The following is a 24,650-nucleotide window of genomic DNA, read 5'->3' on the forward strand; positions in this document are numbered from 1 at the left end:
CACATCGAATTAGTTTAATACACTAATGTTGTTTAAATCTACAATTCCAAAAAATGCATATCAAAACTACAAGTCACACGACATCATCACTTTGAGCATTATTGTGGGTTTGATATGATTACCACAAAGATAACTTGTACATGCCATTAGAAAAAACTCAACAATTAAGCATGTGATAACTCATTGGCAAGCCTATCAAGTTGCACAAATAATATAAAATGAAAGTCCAAGTATCATATCCATAAGAACTTGCATGATACTTGACAAAATAACAATGTTCACTAACTACAACTATCGGAAAAATGATTTAATTAAATGTGATAATGTCAAAAGCAAGAACATGAAGAAACAAAAAATTAAAGAGCAAAAGAACAAGAAACTCTTTTTGGTAATTTTTACAAATACTTGGATTGTGGTAAAAATAAGCAAAACAACAATGAACAAAAGTGTGTTAACTTCACCCTACCATCTTTTCATGCATACAAAGGTCACTTCTCTAGTTTAAAGTTCAATTATTATTATCAACTCACAAAATACTCAATCCCCCGATCCCTTGGATAAAAAGAATCTAAGCCTTTTGATCAAGCTATGAATCCCTTGACTGGTCTAACCAATTGACTTGTTTTAAGAATAGGAGTTAAAAGATGACTAACAAGTTTTGTTCCATCCTTAGACACAAATCCCTTTACGTGTTTCTCTCCATTTCTAAGTTCAAAAACATTTTTCATTGACAATTCAAACCACAACATCAAGCAAAGGGTGTCAAAGCAAGCATTAATGCATAGAAGAGAACATTTAATAATAAACAATAAACATAGATTAATAACTATAATATCTACATAAAGATGAGTTTAGTTACATTAACCCCCAAAATGGGTAAATCTAACTACATAACGACAAGAAGAAAATGGATGAAATAGATTATAAGAAATGATAGGAAAGCCATGGAGAGCAAGGGACAGAGCTTCCCAACCTTCACCCTCAATCCTAAACAACTCTTTAACCAAATCTACCTTCAATTCGCATCCTTGAAGCTTAAATAGGGTAAACCATGATGCTTTATCATTTCTGCATAATGGCCTGTATGCTTAGCCCAACATGTTGCGCTAAGTCTGCATACAAAAAGAATTGTTGTAAGTGACTGCGTACTAAGCCTGACATGTCACACTAAGCCCAAATACTAGACAGTAAAAACAATTCACTCAACCTGAAATGTCGCATTAAGCCTACCATGTCGTGCTAAGCGCCTTCAAAGCTTCAATTCTACCCCTTTCAACCTCAAAATTTTCCTTTAAAAGTGACTCGAATCAGACCCCAACACCAATTATCTTCTTTCTTCATTTATTTCTACACAAAAATAAACTAAAATTAGATGAAAAATCAAACATTTAAACTATTTTGAAACTATTATAATTCATTAAAAACTTAATTATAAACAAGGCCAAACAAGTTTAAATATATTGAAATATTAAGATAATTGCCTACAAATGGTTATTAAAATAAAGGTCCTAAGGCAATTATCAACATGCTTGACTTAGAATAATTTTGACAAAGGTGATCTTTTGGGAGGTTTCATAGGAATCATAAGAGTAAGGTTAAAACACGTTAAAAAGTCTTGTGTTAGTTTATGAATGCATTCGTTGATCCTGGAAGTAGTCAAGTGTTACAAGTGGTATTAGAGCATACATCTCTACCAGTACGATGTAATTTGAGGACATATCAAGCAAAAGCTAGTGAGCATCGGAGGCGTTGACAAAGCTAGGGAGTGATCATCGATGCAAAAGAAATGAGACACGAATAAAAAGTGACTCCCTATAGGCTTTCAACATGAAGAATACATGAATGAATCCAATACACATCCAAACGAGAGGGGTCCAAAGACAGTTGTGGGTTTGTAAAGTTGATGATGACTTAAAGAAATTAACCAATTTCTTTAATCTTAATGAATTAGTTAATTGGACTTTATAATAAGGATCAATGAGAGTTTTTTTTTTTTTTTTGGGAAAGAGAGATTATAGGGAGGTAAATCTATAAAATAAATAGGAAGGAGATAATTATTTTTTTTCAAAGAATCATGATTAATTAGCTTATCAAAATTAATTAAAAATGAATAATTAATAAGTCCTTAGAAAATGCCTCTAAAATTTGGTCGATGTTACGGTCAAGCCAGCTTAGCATGCCGAAGACTTTGACGTAGAAGTCCTTATCTGCCATTAACAAGGACGCCATAGCAACTACTCAAAGCAGACATATTTAGTAATATTAGTTAGCTCCTTAAGTATGTGTAGTTAGGGGTTGATATTTTCGTTTATGCATTCAAAAAATTTGTCTAGAGATTGTACTCACCTTTGTGGGTATATTTGAACCCTCCATTTGTTAATTTTATTTTTAATAAAATTATTTCATATCTATATTTACATCTACATTATCTATATTCGCCAAAAAAAATATATATATCTCTCTCTATACATAATAAATATGTTTAAATATTGTTACATGTCACTTTCTTGTGCAGTGTTATTCCTCGTCAATGACTTCTTAGTTAATTAATTCTGCACAAATTATAAAATTGATTGAATGGATGGTTGCTTGTTTGCTTTTGACCGTGTGATCTAGTTTTAAGTTGGAGTGGGTAAACGTAGGTCCATGGATCGATTCGCGGGGTCTGTGGTACGCACGAATTATAGATTAATTTTTTAAATGGTTTATAATTATGTCATATCTTTGAGTTCATATTTTTATCCTATTTTTGTTGAGGTTGATTCATTCTTATTGTACTCTTAAATGTGGAGATGAAGAAGACTCAAACTATTTCAAATATAAAATCATTCATTGTTGGAGACGTTTAAATTTCATATTTTAGATTTATTGTTTGGATTTTCTTTTGTTAAGACATTATTTATTTTATTGATGTAATTGACTAATTATTGAGATTTTATTTACTTTTGTATTGAACTTAATTTGATTGTATTGCATTTTTATTAAAATTAAAATTCTTTTAAAACTAGGCCCACGGACTGGCCCGTTTGATCTGCGGGGTCCGTGGGGCGAGGGCAGACCAATTTATTTAGTCTGTGTAAGAAGTGAGACGAACTGGTGTGATCCGTTTCCAATACGAACTTATTCGTTACGCGTGGCGGGTCGGGTCCGCTTACCCACCCCTTTTTTTAAAAGACAAGAAAATGAGAGCCAAACAAGAGAAACAATATAGATATATCAAAATCCTGCATTTTCGCTCATCAAATTTCCCTTAAAAAAAGTCATAATAATATAAAAACTTAATATCAAATTATCCTTAAAAATTGTTTTATGATAGGCTTTATGTTTGATTTATAATTGCACCATTGAAATTTTTTTTTATTACGTTATAAGTGTAAAATATTATTAACTTAAAAATTGTTTTATGATAGGCTTTATGTTTGATTTATAATTGCACCATAAATATTTTTTTATTATGTTATAAGTGTAAAATATTATTAACTTTATTAATGTCTTAGACCAAAATTCAACTTAAAAGTCTTGAATTCGAGTATTTAAGTATATAATTATATTAAATTTTTTTATCATTCATAATATTTATATTTAATTTGAATATAATTATTTCTAGATACACGTGATTTAGATAAAAAATATTTTATCCAAAACTTTGACCGACCAATTATTTTTACTAAAAAAAATATTCTTATTTTTTATTTTATAATTTAATCTTATTTAATAAATTTGAACTCACATTCACTTTCTTCTTCAAAAATATGTTTAGCATCTAAAATTCTGTATAAAAAAAATACATTTTGAAGGATTATTCGATTGTTTGAGTGTTAGATGTTAATTTTTATTAACAAAATCTTCGCGAATTCAGACTTTTTTTTTTCATTCTCCATTTACCATCACGATAAACTTATATCTTCATACATTTATAAAACATCTAGTGGATGAACAGTGTCAAACAAATTCCGAGGCTCCAAACCAGAATAAGAAGTTTCATTCTGTGCCACAAAGTCTTGGTCTTTTCTTTCTTTATAATAGTGGCTGTAGTAATTGTACCTGCTTCTGTGCTCTCTTCTTCATTCTCTTTCCTTTTAGCTAGTTACTATCCGTCCAAACTCCAAATTTAACTCATCGTTTTCTTCATACTTCTGACCTGCTAGTGCTACTCTTCAACTTTCTCACTATTCGTTTGTTCACACTTCTCAACAGTTTTAAAAAAGAAAGTAAGAAATTTAAAAGTTTTCCTCATGAATTGTTGCTTCTCGGATAGTTTTTTTCTATTTTTTTCTTTTCCCACTTTCAAGTTAGAATACCCAGAATTATGAGTTGTGAAATCTTATTATTCATTTAATGTTCATATGATCATCTGGGTCTTTCTTGATTATGGATTCTACCGTCTGTCGGTCTGTTGATTAATCTTGATGTTTATTATTTTCTATACATTTCTTAGCACAATTGAAGACATAACGAATTTCCAAAAAAAAAAAATTCTTCTTTTGGTCAATATTACGCATCATCTTTATTACCTATAGTTGGAATTCTGTTTGCTCTGTCTCTTCATATTTTATTTTGTGTTGAAATTCTTCGTTCTTCCTTGTGTTGCATGGTTTTAGATCATTCTGTATTCATTGTCAGCTTTCTTTTTTTAACCTCGTCACTGAGAAAAGGGAAAGAAAAAGTAAGAGTTTAGATGACTTCTTCTATGATTGGAGTCTTCTTCATAGTTCCATGCTTGAAAATATTCCCTCATCATTATCTTTCTTTCTTCGTTATTTTAGTATCTTTCTTCTGAAGTACTATTGCCATGTAATAGAATTGCAACTGTTACTTATGCTTCACTGTTTCCCCATTTAAGTGTGTCTTGCAGTTGACATTTTCTTTTACTCTTTCTACTTTCCTTTTGAAAACTGCATATTCTTAATTTTTAATTTACACATTAAGATTTGTGTTTGAGCATCATGGTATTACTTTTCTTTGTTTATGCAGCATTTAAAAATGCGTGGCATATTTGTAAGAGTTGTTACAAAATGATATCCAGATTTTCTTTTCAATTATTTGTTTTGGTAAAATTTTCTTTAATTTTCATGCTTAGAGTAAAATACTGATGCTTATTTGTTTTATTCAAATAGGAATGGGAACAACTCTCAGCACTCCCAAAACTGAAAAGTCTTCCGATGATGGTGAAAATGAGCATCTTAGATATGGTTTATCATCTATGCAAGGCTGGCGTGCAACAATGGAAGATGCAGTAAGTAACCACTAGAAAAGTTGCTAGTTTATTAAATTGATAATCTTGTGTGCAATGAATACCAAATTCTGTCCACATAGAAAAAAGAATTTAATTAGAATTTTTCCAGTTGCATTGGAAGGAATGGAATTTTTCACACCAGGATTTCTTTTTCCAATTTGTTGTAATGTATATACCATTAGTTATGCTTTTAATTTAGTATTTTGCAATTTATTTTGACTTATTTGTGTTGCTTAGATTGCTGTTAGTTAAACCATTAATATGCTACTAAGTTTCTTCATTCTCTTTTCTTTTGCTAGCATGCTGCACATCTTGATCTGGATGCATCCACTTCCTTCTTTGGTGTTTATGATGGTCATGGAGGTAAGGTTTGAACAAGTTTAACTGTTTCGAAGAATGGCTGAGTGCCAGTCAGTTTTACAATTTTATTACAGGTGTCTTCCATACATGTTAAAATGACTTGCTGTTTCATTTATTTATATTCTCAGTTTTACAGCTTTGTTATTTTTGCTATTTCAATTTTCTCCCCCTCAATCCATATAATAAAAACTACGTAACTAGGATATGGTATATTCTTGAATGTTAGAGATACTTCAACAAATTTAGAAAAATATAATTGGTTTTTCTGCTATGCCTCTAAATTGTGTTTGTACTCAAGTTCTATATAGCATATCATGTTCCACTTTTTTCTTTTTCAACTTATCTTTGTTTGATTATGTGTTATGGATGCTCAATTTAACCCCAAAATTTTCAGGTAAAGTGGTTGCAAAGTTTTGTGCTAAGTATCTTCACCAGCAGGTGCTCAAGAATGAAGCATACATAGCTGGAGATATAGGAACCTCTCTTCAGGAATCATTTTTCAGGTTAGAACATAATTAATTACTAAAAGTGGTTCCTCTGTTATGTATTCCAGAATATAGTGCCGAAGCTGGTTTTATGTTTGCACTATCTAAAGTTTAGCATATGATTAGTTTATTGCACTTCATTAAGATTACAGAATTAAAGATCACATATGAAGTATGGCATTAAAATTGATATTATAGACAAAAAAGTGTTCACTTGTTCCTTATCCATTCATTGTTTTCTCCCACTGCCCAATCTGAAACACCAGATGAAAAAGAAATTAAAAAAATGAGTAATGAACTAGCATTTTGGTGATTATTGCAGAATGGACGAGATGATGCGTGGTCAAAGGGGGTGGAGGGAATTAGCAGTTTTGGGTGATAAGATAAACAAGTTTAATGGTAAGATAGAAGGGTTGATTTGGTCTCCACGAAGCAGAGATATTAAGGAGCAAGATGATGCTTGGGCTTTTGAGGAGGTAGATATGACATTTGAAGGATCCTTTAACTTTTCAACACCATAAGCTTTATGGGCTAATACTTGATCTGTTGGTACCTGGCATATGGATTTTTAAGTAAAGAAAGAAGGTTTTAAATTGTGATTGTGGTTATGGTTCCATCACAATCCTTAATGTTGTGAGATATTCCGGACAAATGCGGCCACAATTACGGTCCCAATGCAGTCATGGGGGGCCCAAAAACCTTGGTGTTGTGGCTAAACTTGTGGTCACCGACCTTTTTTAAAAACCTTGTAAAGTATTGTGTCGATGGATTTAGAGTTGTGTTTCTCCAAATGTGTTGGTTTTGTGTGGGTGAAATTATAATTTTCTTTTCACCTCCATTTTTCTTTTCTAGTGTCTTTTTTTCGTTGTCACTCTGTAATGTGTTATGAATTGTAAGCAGGGTCCTCATTCTAATTTTGCTGGACCAACTTCAGGAAGCACTGCCTGTGTTGCAATTATTAGAAACAGCAAACTTTTTGTAGCTAATGCCGGTGATTCACGTTGTGTGATATGTAGGAAGGGTCAGGTAACTTCACGATATAAATTCTTGGATTTTCATCTTCAAAGTAACAGATCTTGTGTATAATTATTACAATAAATTTCTGACTATGGCCTATATCTACACTACAGGCGTATGATTTGTCTATAGATCATAAACCTGATATTGAGATTGAGAAGGAAAGAATCATAAAAGCTGGTGGGTTTATTCATGCCGGAAGAGTTAATGGGAGTTTAAGCCTTGCAAGAGCAATAGGTACTTACCTGCTGGCAAATGAGCTTTTATGAATGTTTACTTAAGCTTCCTATGGACCTCTGCGCAATCAGTCGGGCATATCTATGAATTTGTCAACATGATAAATTGATAATTAGGATAATCTAAAACAAAGGCAACTTTCTATTATTTTATTTTGTATGCTTTATTTTGTTTCTTACTTTCTTTACATGGCAAGAGGAGGTTCCTATGCTTATGAGTTGGTTTCAAATTGGACAATTGAAGATTTCATATATGTTTTCTGGATGCTAATTTCTTTGCGAAGATTTCATATGTTAATTTGGGATTTTTGGGAATGGTGTACATTGGACATGGTTTGTATTACATGGTCCCCATTCAATATGTTTCAATATTCCGCAGGTGACATGGAATTTAAGCAGAATAGGTTCCTTTCTGCTGAAAAGCAAATGGTGACAGCCAATCCAGACATCAATACTGTAAGTTTGTTCCTTACAAATCAGCTTACTTCACATGTGATACATAAAGTAGATCTACCACAGTTTCCCAGTTTCAATATGGAAGAATCAAAATAATTAAATGCTTGGTTAAGAGACTCGATTTTTACTACTACTGTAAGTTTTCACCTTTTGACTGATAGTTTTTTTTTTTTTTTTGCATTTTATGACAGGTTGAACTTTGTGATGAAGATGAATTTATAGTGCTGGCTTGTGATGGCATATGGTATGCTTCTTATGCTTTTATAAACCTATTTGAGTCCTTTGCATTAATTTACTGAAATTTTGTTAACACATTGGACCTTGCACTTTCTTTATTATTTCCTTATTTAGGGAGGATTCATGCCTTGAAAATTCTTGAGTGGTTGATTTATTTCCTTCTTATTGGCTCTTGTTTCAGGGATTGCTTGTCAAGCCAACAATTGGTAGATTTTGTACGTCAACAACTGCTCTTGGTGAGTTTTTAAGTTATAAAATTTTCCTAATAAGATGATGAACTGTTAAATTAATAATTTGCTGTCCATAGATTATGCTTTATGATGATATTTAATACAGGTCTTGGCACTGTCATGGAGAATAATTGTTGTTTGTAATTGTAATTAGTTGGAGAGAATTAGCTTTTTTTTTTTTCAAACTGGGGATAGAGTCATGTTCTGTGACATAATGCACTTTTCTACTTGCCGGGAGCCAATTACCTAATTTTTACTCAATGCTTTTAGGATTTTTTTTCTAGTACAAGTAATATCAGTAATGGGTTGTTACCTTTTTTGTATAGTCTGTGTTAAGGCCTAAAACCAGTCACTGGGTCCAAATAGGCAGCTGATGCATTATTTGTCACATGGGCCTAAGGTTTAGAAAGTCTACACAAGAAAAAATAGACGGAGAACCACGAGCTGGCAGTGAGAGAAGTAAAAAATGGGGGTGGTTTTGTGAGTTGCTGTTAACAGATCCGTTTCCTTTAAAAGTGAATAACTCACTTTGGGGTGGGAGCGGGGATACTAAATCTTTGTCAAAAAATGTAGGTTGAGTCCGGCAGAAGGGGTTAATCTCCCACAAATCAATTTTCAAATGTCTGTTAGAAGAAGTGTTTACATTTAATATCTGAATGACCATGTTTCGAATAGAATTGCTTCCAAATAAGAATACCGGTAGAAAACCAAAAAAGTTATCTTGGTCGTTGAAGAGAAAATATCAAGAACACATGCATAACAAATCATAATATGTTGAAAAATGAACTGTTACACATGCATAACAAATCATAATATGTTGAAAAATGAACTGTTAGATTTTTTCATCTACAACTGAAATTTTACTTTACTCTCTGAAGTGAGTTAGTCAAATCTGCGGTTATCATACAGGGCCATAGGCTGAGTGTACGTACTGGGGTATCTTTTCAACTCTCAATAGTGTTTTAGTTTTTAGCAAGATTTTGAGCTATCAACTAGTTTTTTAGCTACCTATGCCAATGCCAAACAGTGGAATAGACACCTACTGTATTTCTCTTATCTCTGAAATAGTACATGTACTTGGTTAATGATCCAAGTTATTATTTCAATGTGGTTTTGGCTGATCCATAAAACAGATGTTTTGACATGATACCATTTTATCTTACAGGAAAGTAAACTTTCTGCGGCTTGTGAAAGAGTACTAGATCGATGTTTGGCACCTACAATAACTGTTGGTGATGGATGTGATAACATGACCATGATTTTGGTGCAGTTCAAAAAGCTGGCTCAAACAAGTGCACCAGCATAAGAGCTATTCTCTTCAAATGAACAAGCTACATCAGAATTAAGACTAGAGAGCAGTGGAAGTTAGTAAATTTTGAGCAGCAACACACTACACACATGTATTGTATAGTGTGGACCACTGCTTTCTTCTGCTTAGAATGAGTCTAGATGGTCATTTTCACTTCAAGTAACATTTATTTCCAAATTTATGTGTTTACTTTCACACCTAGAGTCTGTTTTCTTTGTTCAATAAGCGGCTCCAAATGTTAGTATCTATAGCTATTAGCAACAATCTGCAGGCATTTTGTGATGTTTAATTGCTTAGCTAGTTGCTATCAACTGCATGCAAGGATTTTGGTTCTAACTTAGAATGTTGTATATATGGTATATCTCATCAAGTGACCTTGTTATGTAGGCTGAAATTGATTTTTCATGGATTTAATTTTTTTGACCATCAAGAGAGGGGGTTGCATGAGTCCTTTTTTTTCTTCTAAATTAAAAAAAAAATTGGTATTTATTATTTTACTTAGAAATATGATCAAATATAGACAAGTCCAGTCCTTAAAAGCTCAATTTACTTTTAATAAAAAATATATTTTATAGTAACATATAATTGATAAAAACTTTTTTTAAAATGTAAACTATTTTTGAATAAATACATTATTTTTGACATTTTTGTGTATAAGTTAAAATATTTTCTCTTCCGTATAAATAAAATGGGGGTTGGATCTAGTGGAAAGGACTAGTGTCTCATAACCTCATGAATCAAGGTTTGAATCTCCATTGAAAGAGGTACTCACATTAGTGTATGTTGACATTGCCTTAAGGGGACATGTGTAAACAAAAAAAAATCTCTTTCCTATGATATTAGTATTTTTTTATTACCAACTTATATAAATCATTAGTTAACCTACATACCAAATAATTTATTTTACTTACCATATTATGTTGATAACTATCATTATATATCATTATATAGTAATCGTTTCCTCTAAACACCTATGGGTGGGTTTGTTTAATTTTAAAAAATACAACTTTAAAATAAGTGTTTTTTTATATAAGTGTTTTTCCAAGAATTAAATAGAACTTTTTCTATTAAAAGAAGCAAAAAAATAATTTTTTTAAGTAGAAACAGTTTAGACAATACATTAAAAAAATATAAAACTGCTTATTCTATTAAAATAAACGCTTATTTCAACAAATAAGTTTAAACAAATTTACCAATATTTTTGAATTGCCTATAAATGAACTTCTGATGTAATCTTTTTATAAATCAAGTTTGGTGCATGTGTATGTGTTTCAACTTAAATTTTGAAAAATAATTGTTTTAATAAAATTTAATTTCTCTTAAAAAACAAATTTTCATTTAAAAAAGGTGATAGAAAAGTAATTATATTTTAAAATTAAAGTAAATAAAATATGAAGACAATTATTTAAACATGTGTTTTTATTTAAAAACTAGTTTTTATACCCGTGTCATGTATGCGGCATTATTTTGGTTATTGTTATGCATACAATTCAATAAAATATAAATAAATTTTAATTTTTGAATATATATACAAAATTATAATATATTTAAATTATTAAACAATATGTACTTAAACAATATTCCTTGTAGTAATTATTTTATCTTAAAATTGTAATAAATTATGCATCAAGCCTATGCTTTTATAAATTTATAAAGTTGTAGTTGCAATAATATACTTTTTTTTTAAATGACAAAACAATTTAAAAAAACTTAGTTGAAAATATTCTTGCCCAAATTTGTAAGATAATATAAAATTTTATAATAAATCAGGCATCAAGTATATGCTTTTATAAATTTTCTTGTTTAATCTCATATTAGATAGAATAACATATTCAATAAATTAGTTAAGTCTCATGTTAGTAAGCAAAAACAATTCTATTTATATTCAAAGTACAATAAAATAAATTAAAAAATAATTTTACCCTAATAAATTAATTCTTGATGTAGTTTTAGATAAATTGTTCGTTCCATGAGTTAAGTGTAAATTTTTCTACATGATTTAATAAAAAAATGTTCATATCAAGATGACTTAAAAATTTAGTTTTTCATTAGATTAAAAATATATAAAATTATAATTGTAATAGAAAATACTTTTTAAAAGGCAAACCGATTTAATATGTTAATTAAAAATATCAAATTGGTTTTAAAACCAGTTCGGTTCACTTAATAATCAAATTATTTTTTTCTAAAATCCAAATAGTTTTTTTAAAGAAAGAAACAATTCGATTCTTAAAACCAGTTTAAAACTGGTTCGAAACTAATTCAGTTCCCAAATCAATTTTTAAAACAAGTTCGGTTAAAATCAGTTCGGTCCCAAACTGTTTTATGAACCGATTCTCGAATTTAGTTTAAAAACCAACCCGGTTAAATCAATTTAGAACTAGTTAGATTTGGTGTTTTTCCCAAACCAGTTTTTGCACACCCCTAATAATTGTAGGGATGTGTACTCGTGAGCTATTGAGGGATGTGAACCTTTGTTCTAAGATACCCTTGCGGTAAATGTCTGATCAATTTAATCTATAAACTTAGTTATTGCCTTTAAAATTGCAGAGAAAAAATATTTTAAGTTTTATCTCCTTTGAATTTGATATTTTTTTATAAGGTTGATAGCTAAATGTTCACTGAAAATTATAATTACAGGGGTGTTTCTAAGAAGAAATTGCAAGAAGAAAAGCAGAAGTGAGACATACTTCTTCTAGATGAAGTTCGGTATGAAACATTCTAAGCTCTCATTTTCATGTTATGTCCTCTTCTATTGAATAATTCTATGACCAATGCTTTCTGATTTCAGATTTTTGAGACAGCAACATACATATTTAACAAAATTACTAGCTGCTAAGGTTGAACCAGAACTTGGTCCTAGCCAAAATGCAGATATTCATGATGTGCCCATTGAAAAGGAGAGGAATTGCTTTTCCAGTGAGTTATTGACTTTGCTTAAAACCCCAACTTATAGTTTTACATATGAAGAAAAATAAGACGAGTGTTAACACATTTTTTAACAGTCATTCTTTACTATTAGTTAAAAATTTATTGAAATCTACAAAATTATGAGTAAAATTTGTTAAATAAGAAGTGACACTAACAAAATTGTGTTTTCTAATAAAATTTTAGTTAATAAATTAGAGAGTGTGTTGCTAACATTTTTCTATAGTAACCAAACTAATTTTGATCTTGAACCAAGAATAAAACTATGTTCAAATTTACATGAAAATTAAAATTGGAGTCAAATTCTTTATTGCAGATTAGCATGCATCAAGAAAGCAATGGGAGGGAAGAGCTAGAGGGAAATACACTGCCAATTACTGATAAGCCTCTGAACTTGTCAAACAATGAAAAGAAAAGTGGAAAGAAGAAAGTGTCATGGAATGATAATGTAGTTGTGATTGTACTATAGAATGTTGGCTAAGGAAACAACTAAATGTTGGCCATGGAAAATTTTATTTGCTACATCATCCCGTTCACTGTTGGATGAAGTTGTAGAAGCTGATTCTGATACTAGGAAAACCTTCCACACTTAATTAGGAGCTAGGAAACAAAGAAGCAATTAAAAGTATTTAAAGAGTATTAGATACTAAGTATCCAAAGTGGATAAGTATGTGACACAATTATGGTATCACATGGCCGCATATTTTAAACTATGTATACTAGTTATAGTTGATTACTTGATTATTGCTGAGGCTTGAAATTGTTTGGGAACTCTGAATTAAGTAATGAAATAGATCTATTTTCTTTAGTCTTTACACACCCAAAGCTTGGTAGATGACCTTTGCTAGCACATTTTGTTTATGAAATGGCTAAAAACCAAGATAATTCATGTGCAGTTTTGCTGAATTTTATGTGGATTTTTTGCAGAAAAGTTTTGATGTAATCTTATTCTCTGTATATATTAAAAAGTAAATCTTTTGGCTACATAACTTAGTCCCTTTCCCTTACGACTTTAAAATACAATTTGGTTGGTCGTGGGAACACAACCTTGAAGAAGCTTGCCTCTTTCCCTTAAAGTACCACAGCACCAAGCAACACTTGCACCTGCAAGCCAAAGGGTTGCAAAGCTTTTCAGCACAAAATGTGCATCTGGTTCCTCTGTTGGACTTTTACTCTTCAAAAAGAAGCAAATAATGTGCATAACAAATGTGCACCAGATTCCTCTCTTGATCGACCATGATGCTTGTTGGATCTTTTTCTATAACATTATAAGACACAACTTGAGCTTTGATATATCAAATTGTAGAGACAAAAGGTAATGGAAATGGTGGGAGGTGTATCCACCTTGAGTGATAAGAGATAAAAAAAAAGGATAAAAAACAAAATGAAATGTAATAAAAGATGTTATGAGAAAAGAAGAGAAAAATAAAAAGAATGAAAATGAGATTATTGCAAAATTGTATGTAAATATTTAGTGGTAGATCTAGAATTTTTTCTTAAATAAGAAATAATTTATAATATTTTTAAAAAAACACAAGTTTTCACAAAAACACATAATAATATATGCTACAAGAAATTCAAAATACTTAAACTTCTACAATTATAATTATCTTATATGTATTTTCATACCTTAAAAATATTTTATGATTTTTTATTGTCAATACTATAACAAATTAAAAGGATAAAGTAATAAAATTAATATCAAATTATTCTCTTTTTTATTAATTACATTTATTTTAATATATATATATTATGGGAGCAATGTCAATTTTTTACGAGGGAGCATGGTCAACTGATGCTGTGGTGGAAAGGGGTAATTTCAGAAAGAAAAAGAAAATTTAAAACGTTGACAAATGACAAATTTTAATTGAGTCGCAGGTTTTTTCGTTCTCTTGGATATCGGAGGATGTAGCAAAGCTCTACATTGAATGAAAAATGTAACATATTTTAGACATGTTAAAATCATGTTATTCATTTGATGTAGTAAGAGGTATTACTTTAAATGAAATTAGGTGTTTATTTCTTATATAATACATATTTACACTTTGAATACTTGGATACAAGGATAACTTATTTATTATTTCACTCCAAGATGGCAAGACCCATAAAATATCAGGATTGACCATGGTCATCAGTCATCTTCCTTATGTACATAAGTAATCATTTCCAACAATTGTTGGAAGGCTAGTGCACGACTGTAATTTTTTTTTTTTTTTATGATAATGATGATGGCGGTGGAAGCCTTATATTGATGAAGTTAAAAAAAATAGTGATAAACAGCATTTTACATTAATAAGGATAATATAAAGACTAAAATTCAATAAGTACTTGATTAAGTGTTATTAAGTTTGGATCCTTAAGTAGGTGATTAGGAGGTTGGATCATGATTGATGCAAATGAAAAAATCCATATGGGAAGTGGGCAATTCACCTAATATGAGTGCTAGAAAATTTCCTAGAATTCATTAAGTAATACTATCATATATAAGGATTAATTTGTTAATAAGGACTAAAATGTTTTTTATTTTTATGAAATTTACAAATTTCAAATTGAGTCTTGTAATTTTTTTATTTTTATTTTTCATTATCATATAATTATAACATGTTATTTTTTTTATCTGGAGTAAGATTTGATTGTATTTGAATTTACGATGATGATGATATTTTATATTGATGTAAATATAATATTTTTTTATATCAGTTTATATATGTATATGTAATTGATGTAAAAAATTACTTAATTTTATAAAAACAAAATATATATTTAAACATTTTAAATATTTATTATGTGTATGATACACCACACAAACTTACACAGGATGAAAACATTAATTATAATAATTGTTATAATAAAACAAGAAAAAGTAAACTCGGTACAAACTTGTTAAGTTTTTTATGTATAAAAAAATTCACAATAACTTACATACACGGCTTATTTAATTGAGTTATAGACCCGCTTATACGTGACTTGTATTACTAGTTGTAAAAGCATAATGTTAAAAATTCAATCAAACCAACTAAACCAATTAAAAATAAATGGTTTGGTCGATTTTGAATCTCTTGTTGAATGAGTTATATCATCCACACAATATGACCTAGCCGGTTGATTCTATGGTTGAATGGATAAATCAATCATTGGTTTATTTGAACAAGTTGAACTAGTATTGTTATTTTAAAAAAAATGCAAAATCAATGAAAATAAAAAATGATACACCTAAGAATCTAAAAATTATTTAGAGAATCAACTTACCACCAAACCATTATAATTAATCAATAATTTTTAAACACAATTAATCCACTAATCCCAACCGGTCTGTTTTTCTAAAAGTATGTGTAGAAAGTATAATCCTAGGGGCCAATACCATTGGATGTGCATTATCGTTTCCTATTGTCAACACATTGCCGTGTGCCTAATCCGAGTCCGAGCATTCAAATTGGATTCCATTTCGTACCATAAATTATGCTCATTTCTTAATAATCCCGTGCTAAAAAAGAAAAATTTAACCCTAGCAATTTTCTCTCATTGTCTAAATATTTAAATCACTCTACTCTAGAAGACACACCATCCGCAAAGAAACCTCTCCCAAAACCCACACACCCACTTCCAAAACGATGTCGTCTTCGGAGTTCCAAGACCCCGCCGCCGCCGCATCATCGGAGGCCCAAGTCAGCAAAAAGGCGGCTAAGAAGGAGGCCGCGAAGCTGGAGAAGCTCCGCCGCCGCCAGGAAATCGCCACCGCATCCGCCGCCACGGCCAACCTCTCCGTCGACGAGGAGGACCCTCTCGGCGGAAACTATGGCGACGTGCCGCTGGTGGAGCTGCAGTCTAAGACATCGGCAGACGTCGGCGAGTGGACGCGAGTGGAGGCGCTCGGCGGCGCGCTGGAGAACAGGTCAGTGCTGATTCGCGGGAGGGCGCAGGCGATTCGCCCCGTCGGGAAGAAGATGGCGTTTTTGGTCATCAGAGAGAATGGCTTCACCGTTCAATGCTTGGTGCAGGCGCAGGCCGATACGGTGAGCCCGCAGATGGTGAAGTTCGCCGCTGCACTCAGCCGCGAGTCCATCGTCGATGTCGAAGGCGTTGTTTCGATCCCCTCCGCTCCCATCAAAGGCGCCACACAACAGGTTCGTTCGTTTTTAGTTAGGGTTTGTGAATTTTGTTATCAGGTTATGGTTACTCTTCGATGCAATGCTCAACGTAGTAGCCGTCATACATATTTTGATGAAACACTTTCTAAAAAATATATATATTGCCAGTTGGAAATTCTATGAAAATTGAATAGTGTTTTTCAGTGAATAATATTATAATGATTTATTTGAAGATTTGGTAGGTTGAAGATTAGTGATTGAATTTGAAGTTTGTGATTGCCAGTAGAAATGCAGTTTATACAGATTTTGATGACACTTTTTTTTATAAAAAAGATGCGTTGCCAATTAGAAATGCTGTAAAAACTAAAAATATTGAAATAGTGTTTTGTTTGAATAATAGTATATGATTTACTTGAAGATACGTGTTTGCATGCTTGTTTATTTTATTTTGGTTGGTTGAAGATTAGTGATTGAATTTGGAGTTTGTGATTTTTTTGTTGAGTGGGTTTGGTTTGTTCTTGTAGGTGGAAATTCAAGTGAGGAAGTTGTATTGTGTCAGTAGGGCTGTACCTACTCTGCCTATTAATCTTGAGGATGCTGCTCGAAGTGAAGTTGAAATCGAGACGGCTCTTCAGGTATTTTGAGTAAAGATGTTTGGGTGGTTGTTTGTTTGATGTATCCTGTTTGTTTGAGGAATTCACTGTTATTATTTTGATCTTGCTTTATGTGCTTGTTAATGGGAGTTTTAATGGGTGCAGGCTGGTGAGCAACTTGTTCGTGTTAATCAGGATACACGTCTGAACTTTAGGGTGCTTGATGTGCGAACGCCAGCTAATCAAGGGATTTTCCGCATTCAGTCTCAAGTTGGAAATGTAAAGCATATTATCTTTGATGCTATTTTGATGAGTTTAATTATTTACTTTTTAATCACTTTGGCACCAGTTGGGGTTGCTTCAAATTTAAGTTTATTGATATAAGTGCTTACTGATTACTGAGACACTTGCATAAGAAATGCATTTGCAGTTAGATTCTGAGTCAAATGCTTTGTTTAACTTTCCATTGTTTTGTTGGGCAGGCGTTTAGACAATTCTTATTATCTGAAGGTTTTTGTGAAATCCACACTCCAAAGTTGATAGCTGGATCTAGTGAGGGAGGAGCTGCTGTTTTTAGACTGGACTACAAAGGTCAACCTGCATGCCTGGCCCAGTCACCTCAGCTTCACAAGCAAATGTCTATTTGTGGAGATTTTGGCCGTGTTTTTGAGATTGGTCCTGTGTTTAGAGCAGAAGATTCCTACACTCACAGGCATCTGTGTGAGTTTACAGGTCTTGATGTTGAAATGGAGATTAAGAAGCATTACTTTGAGGTATATTTAGCATGTAGGAAAATGTTATGTGTTTGCATTTAAAACTATTGAGAGATAAAAATGATTTACTGATGATTTGAGTTTTTGGGCAGGTTATGGATATAGTCGATAGATTGTTTGTCGCAATGTTTGACAGTTTGAACCAGAATTGTAAGAAGGATCTGGAAGCTGTCGGGTCTCAGTATCCATTTGAACCTTTGAAGGTGGTTATTTTGTGTCACCTTAATTATCTTATGTAGTGGATTTGTTATGGTATCTGCTGTATATTGTTTTACTTGATTTGTTATGTAGTGTGTAACTAATATGAGATGCAAATGAATATGTGAGTTACATATTCTTCTTGTTTCTGATCTGACAATAGCCATGTTAATGTGCAGTATCTGCGGACGACACTACGGCTTACATATGAAGAAGGGATTCAGATGCTCAAGGTATGGATAAAATTTCTCAACTAACTAACTTGCAAGTGGTGGATAAAAAAAGGAGATATGATGATGATGTGGGAATCTTACATCTTTATTTTATTGCCTGTTTCATAACACTTGAGAGAAGAAGGGGATGTGTGTTTAAAGCGCTGATGGGAGTATCCCTTGCACATTTTAATCTATAGATTAGCATGCAAACAATTCTCAACAATCATGCATGTTAATATATGAAAATTAAAAATAATGTATGTCATAAATTCTGAAATTATATTATAAATACAACAACAACAACAACAACAACAACAACGCCTTATCCCACTAGGTGGGGTCGGCTACATGGATCAACTTCCGCCATAATGTTCTATCAAGTACCATACTTCTATCCAAATTATTAAGTTCGAGATCCTTCTTGATAACCTCTCTTATAGTCTCTTATATTATAAATGTCAAAGAAAAAGGTAAAATGATAGACATCAACGAAAACAAAATGGGATAGATAGAATAATAAAACCAAGAGGGGAAGGAAGTTTTACAAAAAAATCAGGTCCTCTATCATGAAAAGTAAAAGATTTATTGGTGATTACAACTAAGTAATATTCTTTTGCAATTCAAAATATCAACCAAAAAACCCAATAATTTGCTGGATAATTAACTATAGTAAATTAAAAAAAGGTTGTTATAAAATCTGTATGCAGACGAACATTTTGTCAAGTGTTGGATCTTTTGGTCTTGGGAAGTACTCTTTTGCTTTCCTTCAGTTATCTTGAAATTTTGGTCCTAGGAAGCACTTTATGTTGGATTTCCCCTTTACCTATCTCTAGCCATTTTGACACCATTGCGTCACCGATGAATTTTCATGAAGCATAGTTAAAACTGTGTTCATATATAAAAGCTAAGACATATTTGTTTTCATCCAATTAGAGTCTGAGAACAGATAATAGTAACCAGGAACGACCCTAATATAAACTGAAATAGTTGAGCGTGTTTTTTTTTTCCCTCTGTTGAACGGACTTTCAACGGGTATCCAAACAGGCACTAAAACTATAGGATAGTAAGAATTTACAGCATGCATGTTTTGCAACTAGTAACGATTTTTTGGCTTTGCAGGATGTTGGAGTAGAAATTGAACCTTATGGTGACTTGAATACTGAAGCGGAAAGGAAATTGGGTCAGCTAGTCTCAGAGAAGTAATTCCTCATCCTTTTACCACTAAATATTGTCTTTTGTTGTGAGCTGTTATTTAAGCTAAGTTTGATGTTATTGTATTTAGATATGGCACAGAGTTCTATATCCTTCACCGGTACCCTTTGGCTGTAAGGCCATTCTATACAATGCCTTGCTACGACAATCCTGCATACAGCAACTCGTTTGATGTCTTTATTCGAGGTTTGCGACAAGTTATTTTCTCATACAATGCGTTGTTATGACAATATGGTCCAATTGACTCAGAATGTCTGGTTTAACTGTCATCTTTGAATATATATGTATTTCCTAGAAGGTTGTGGTTTCTGTTCCGGTTCTTATTTGAACTTCTGTGGGTTCCTTGTCCCTTAGGTGAGGAGATAATTTCAGGAGCTCAGCGTGTTCATGTGCCAGAATTTTTGGAACAACGTGCAGCAGCTTGTGGCATCGATGTCAAAACAATATCTACATACATTGATTCTTTCAGGTATTGTTTTTTCCTCTTCCTCTCTAGCTTATATTTTGTGTTTATGCCTCTTCTTCCTACTTGGCTCAGGCAATTAACTTTTTTTTATGTAAAAAAATGTCTGTCAAAAACTAATTGCTTGATATTGATCATTTCCAGATATGGGGCACCACCACATGGTGGCTTTGGAGTAGGGTTGGAGCGTGTAGTGATGCTCTTCTGTGGCCTGAATAACATTCGCAAAACATCACTCTTTCCTCGTGACCCACTTAGGATTGCGCCATGATAAAATCATATCCCAACAGTTAATTGCTCAAATATTTAGCCTTTACAATTTTTTTATGTTGAATCCTGAAAACATTATTTAAATTCCTAGCCTTGGAGCTTATACCCACCGTGATAAAAAAAATGTTTTGACTTGATGTATTGCCACTGTGTATTCGATTGACCCACTTTTAGAAAGTCCGTCTTTCTCCTCTTCATCAGAAACCAGGTGAAACAATGATGACTTTGATCCCATGAACATATTTCAGCTTGAGATTTGGAACTGGGAATGACTTAATTTTTACTTTTGCATACATGCATTCATGTATGCATTCAAATCAAGTAGCATTTTGTTAAACAAGTTATGTAAAGTATTATTATTACTATATATTAAGTAAAAAATAATTTCATATTAAGTATAACATTGAGTTTTACGTTGACTGTCGATGGTCTAACACAATCCTCTTAACTCGGGCTTGAGACCAGCTATGAAAAGACATAGACAAGTTTATCAAGTAAAATATAGTTAATTTATAGTAATTTAATGTTTTTTTACTGCATTAAATTATAGTAATTTAATGTTATATGTTTAATTTTTATTTAATTTCTCTTCAATCAAATTACCTATTTTTCTCTCCCTCTGTTTCCTTATTTCCTACTAATCATTGGTTACTTGGCATGCTTTTGGTCCATTTTGAGTTTCCCTTATTGCCAACTAAAATTGTAGTAAGTTCAGTCTAATTTGTTTTTTCTTTTTTCTGATATGATTAGCTACTTAACTTTCTTGAATGTGGTGATTTTTTAGTGTAAAGTTTTTCTTCGTGAAGTTGTGAAATTTGGAAAATGGATGCAGGCGATTTTCATTGATTTTGGTTCTAGCCTTCGAGGGTAGGGACATAAAATTTAGTAAAAATAAAATGCTAAAGAAGGATTACGTTGACTTTCCTACGTGGTGAGAAAATGAATTATGTGCAGAGGAAGTTACAGCTCACATCTATTAATTATTAATCAATAAAAATAATCTTCTTTTATCTTTTATATTATAATTTGAAGAGTTGAAGTTTTTTATTTAGACATTTTTAATATTTTTTTATCATTTATAAAAGTAGCATTTTACACATTAGTTTCACAACTAACTAAAAAATATTTATATCAATAAAAATATTTATTTGTTTTATAAAATTTAACTATATAAAAAATAAATATAAATAAATAATAAAATATTTAAGATAAATCCACGTTTACTTTCATCTTATTTCTACTTTCTTTTTTTTTCAATTTCTCTTTTCATTCTGTGACATTAGTTAGTCATTATATTTATCAATTTTTTCTTTTTGTCTCTTTTCTTTTCAACCACCAAAAATAGAGTGCACCATTATAATAACTCATTAAAATAATAGTAATAATAAAAGGGGAAGCTCGATCAATAGCTTGAGGTGGAAGCATTGAAATCAATATAAATGAACATTGGGGTTTGAGACAATGTCATCATCCATCCTTGGCTCCTAACAACTTTGCATTTCAGTCCATGGCATCATACATGCAGAAAAACCTCTCTTCCTCTTTTCCCTCAGCATCATCATCATGGTTTGAGGTGTATGCAGCCTTCTCCACATTCATGATGCTGCTAAGAACAGCACTCAATAATCTCATACCTCACCAAATTCGATCCTTTATTGTCTCAAAGCTGAAGAGTTTCTTCTCAGACAGACAATTGCAACACAACCATGAGGTTTCACTTCAGATCAACCAGTTTTGGGATCGCCAAACCAACCAAGTCCCAAGCTGCCCAAGACTATCTCCCTGCTAGGATAACACACTGTTACAAATCCCTCAAAGTTGGCAAACTAATGCAGCAGAAGAACATTGTAGTGGCCTTGGATGGAAAGCAAGAGGTGGTGGATCAATTTGAAGACATCAAACTCAGGTACCAAAAATTAATAAATTATGAATAAACCACCATTTTGGTGCCTGGAAATGTATAACGATGTCACGTTAATCCTTGAAATTTAGGAATTTTTAAATAAGTTTATGAAATTTCTGACGTTTTAATTAAGTCTTTGAACTTAACTGTCATTTTAGTTTCTAAACATGTTAATATTATCACTTAAGTCTTATTTTTTAAAAAAAATTTAGACTAATGTCGTTGATAAATTATACTTTTAGAGACTTAGATTTCCATTGTTTCAAGGACTAATATGACAACATTATATATTTTTAGGGTTATGGGGGTAACTGTAATGTGTAAGAGAGGTGTTAGTGTAGTATTTTTTTTCAAACAATTAAGGAGTTAGTGCTGATAGATTGAAAAAATAAGTCAGTTTTGTGCAATTTCACAAAACTTAAAAGGAGCGTGAATATAAGTTACTCTATTAAAAATTTATATGTGAAAAACTTCAACTCTTAAAATTATATAGTATTTATAACATAGATGCAGATTTTTATATAATTATTATTGATGAATAGAAGATTTGAGTTTGGGTCACTGAAACTTCCTCTGCACTAATTTCATTTTCTCACATGTCCCCATCTTTTCCACAAGTAGGAAAGTCAACATATAATCATTATTTAGTATCTTTTTGGACTAAATTTTACTTCCCAACCCTTGAACCATAATCAATATCATTTTTTAAAAAAATTAGATAAGATTACTCTACTTCTATCACTAATTTTAATTTTGAATTCTTAGGTGGAAGCTTGTTGAAAGTTCCAAAGAGGATTCTGATCATCCAAAATCAAGTGAGAAGCACTCACTTACACTAACCTTCGATGAGAAGCATAGAGAAAAAGTAATGAACAAGTACATTCCACACATTCTAAGCACTTACCATGCCATGCAAGCAGCAAAAAGAACCATCAAAATCCATTCCACAGGGGGCAGTAGGCACTGTTGGCAGAAAACCAAGTTAACACATCCAGCCTGTTAAGCTCTAGTATTATATTCATGTCCCGTCTTATTACAATTGATGAATATTTATAATGAAAATGGAATAACAGAATTTGGAATTCTGTGGTAATAAGGTCCTAACGGAAAGGTGGGAATATTTCTAATGACAGACAAGATCAAGGAAGTTGTCTCCCCACGCAACCAACTCAGCAAAAAAGGTTACACAAAATCTTTGAGGTAAGTCGGGGTCTTGCTCTTCCTTTGTGGCCTTGTTTCTGGTTTCACTGTATTGCTATCATTCCCTTTGCCATCCAAAAGCACCTTCTCCTCAAGGTGATAGTTAGCTTGAAGTTAATTCCAGTCTTCCCATGAAGTATCATCCAATGATAACCCTTGCCATTGAATTAGAACTTCCAGTGTGGAGTCATATGGTTTGCACGTGTTCAGGATAGCTAGAGGTTGAATGATAAGGTGATCATCACCAGTGAGCACTGGTAGAGTTGCAGTGGAAGATATGTCACCAGGGTGTGGTGGATGGAAGGGTTTGAGTAGAGAACAATGAAATGCTGGGTGGATACGAGCTTCTTTAGGCAATTGAAGTTTGTAGGCTGTCGGCCCAATCCTTTCAATGACCCGGAAGGGCCCATAGAATCTTTTTGCAAGCTTGGAATATCCAGTGGATTGACCCGAAACGAAGGTCTGTCGGTGAGGATGGACTTTGACTATAACCAAGTCTCCAATCACAAACTGTACATCTCTATGTTTGGTGTCTGCAAAGTGCTTCATACTTGTTTGAGAATTTTCCAGTTTCTTCTTGATTTCAGCGAAAACTGTTGCTATATCAATGAGCATTTCATCAACAACTTTGATGTTAGAGGCGCTAGCCAAATATTGCGAAAAATTGAAAGGCTTTTTGCCAAAAGTGATTTCGTAAGGGGAAACTCCCGAACCCGAGTGCCAAGACGTGTTATATGACCACTCAACCCAGTGTAATGATTTTCCCCAAGACGAAGGCTTCTTATGAACAAAAGTGCGATGATACTGTTCGATAACTCGATTTAATACCTCCATTTGTCAATCTGTCTGTGGATGATACACAAAGCTCATGTGTAAGCGTGTTCCACTTAACTGAAATAGTTCCTGCCAAAAATGACTAAGAAACAAGGGGTCACTATCAGAAACTAAGCTTCACGGCATTCCATGGAGTTTTCCGACAATCTCCATGAACAGGATGACGACAGAATAAGAAGTGTGATGAGTGGGTAGCATACCCAAGTGAATCCCCATTCGAGAACCTGTTGACAACAACAAAAATGGTAGTATAGCCATGAAATGCAGGTAGGCCGGTGATGAAATCCAGAGATAAGCCCTCCCATGGCCGGCACGACACTGGTAAAGGGCACAATAATCCCACCATCTTCTTAGTCTCATATTTCGTGTGTTGGCAGTCAACACATGAAGCAATAAATCGTTCGACA

General features: G+C 32.3%; 2 protein-coding genes and 1 pseudogene across 2 annotated transcripts; all 3 read left to right on the forward strand.

Annotated features, from left to right (window-relative positions):
* The first annotated feature begins 4,046 nt into the window (after positions 1 to 4,046).
* On the forward strand, positions 4,047 to 9,832 carry LOC100787633 (probable protein phosphatase 2C 60-like). The gene is given in 11 exon segments (NM_001255669.2): positions 4,047 to 4,211; positions 5,118 to 5,236; positions 5,536 to 5,599; positions 5,991 to 6,099; positions 6,404 to 6,557; positions 6,982 to 7,107; positions 7,212 to 7,335; positions 7,714 to 7,790; positions 7,982 to 8,034; positions 8,209 to 8,263; positions 9,423 to 9,832. Coding segments are annotated over 10 exon segments (1,020 nt in total). The 5' UTR covers positions 4,047 to 4,211; positions 5,118 to 5,119; the 3' UTR covers positions 9,564 to 9,832.
* Positions 9,833 to 15,796: 5,964 nt separating this feature from the next.
* LOC100788164 (aspartate--tRNA ligase 2, cytoplasmic) lies at positions 15,797 to 20,623 on the forward strand. The gene is made up of 10 exons (XM_003544511.4): positions 15,797 to 16,618; positions 17,107 to 17,217; positions 17,341 to 17,454; positions 17,658 to 17,948; positions 18,041 to 18,151; positions 18,326 to 18,379; positions 19,481 to 19,560; positions 19,644 to 19,759; positions 19,928 to 20,042; positions 20,181 to 20,623. Exons 1-10 carry the CDS (start codon positions 16,106 to 16,108, stop codon positions 20,305 to 20,307), a joined length of 1,632 nt encoding a protein of 543 aa, XP_003544559.1. The 5' UTR covers positions 15,797 to 16,105; the 3' UTR covers positions 20,308 to 20,623.
* Positions 20,624 to 20,764: 141 nt separating this feature from the next.
* LOC100806713 (AAA-ATPase At2g18190-like) lies at positions 20,765 to 23,220 on the forward strand (annotated as a pseudogene).
* Positions 23,221 to 24,650: the final 1,430 nt, after the last annotated feature.

Source organism: Glycine max, chromosome 14, assembly GCF_000004515.6.
Source record: "Glycine max cultivar Williams 82 chromosome 14, Glycine_max_v4.0, whole genome shotgun sequence".
Lineage (NCBI taxonomy): Eukaryota > Viridiplantae > Streptophyta > Magnoliopsida > Fabales > Fabaceae > Glycine > Glycine max.

Excerpts from the sequence above, each read along its gene's own strand:
- LOC100788164 (XM_003544511.4), top strand. The coding sequence starts at position 16,106 with ATGTCGTCTTCGGAGTTCCAAGACCCCGCCGCCGCCGCATCATCGGAG. Across the intron at positions 17,949-18,040 it reads TTAAGAAGCATTACTTTGAG|GTTATGGATATAGTCGATAG; the intron begins GTATATTTAGCA and ends GTTTTTGGGCAG. Across the intron at positions 18,152-18,325 it reads ATCCATTTGAACCTTTGAAG|TATCTGCGGACGACACTACG; the intron begins GTGGTTATTTTG and ends GTTAATGTGCAG.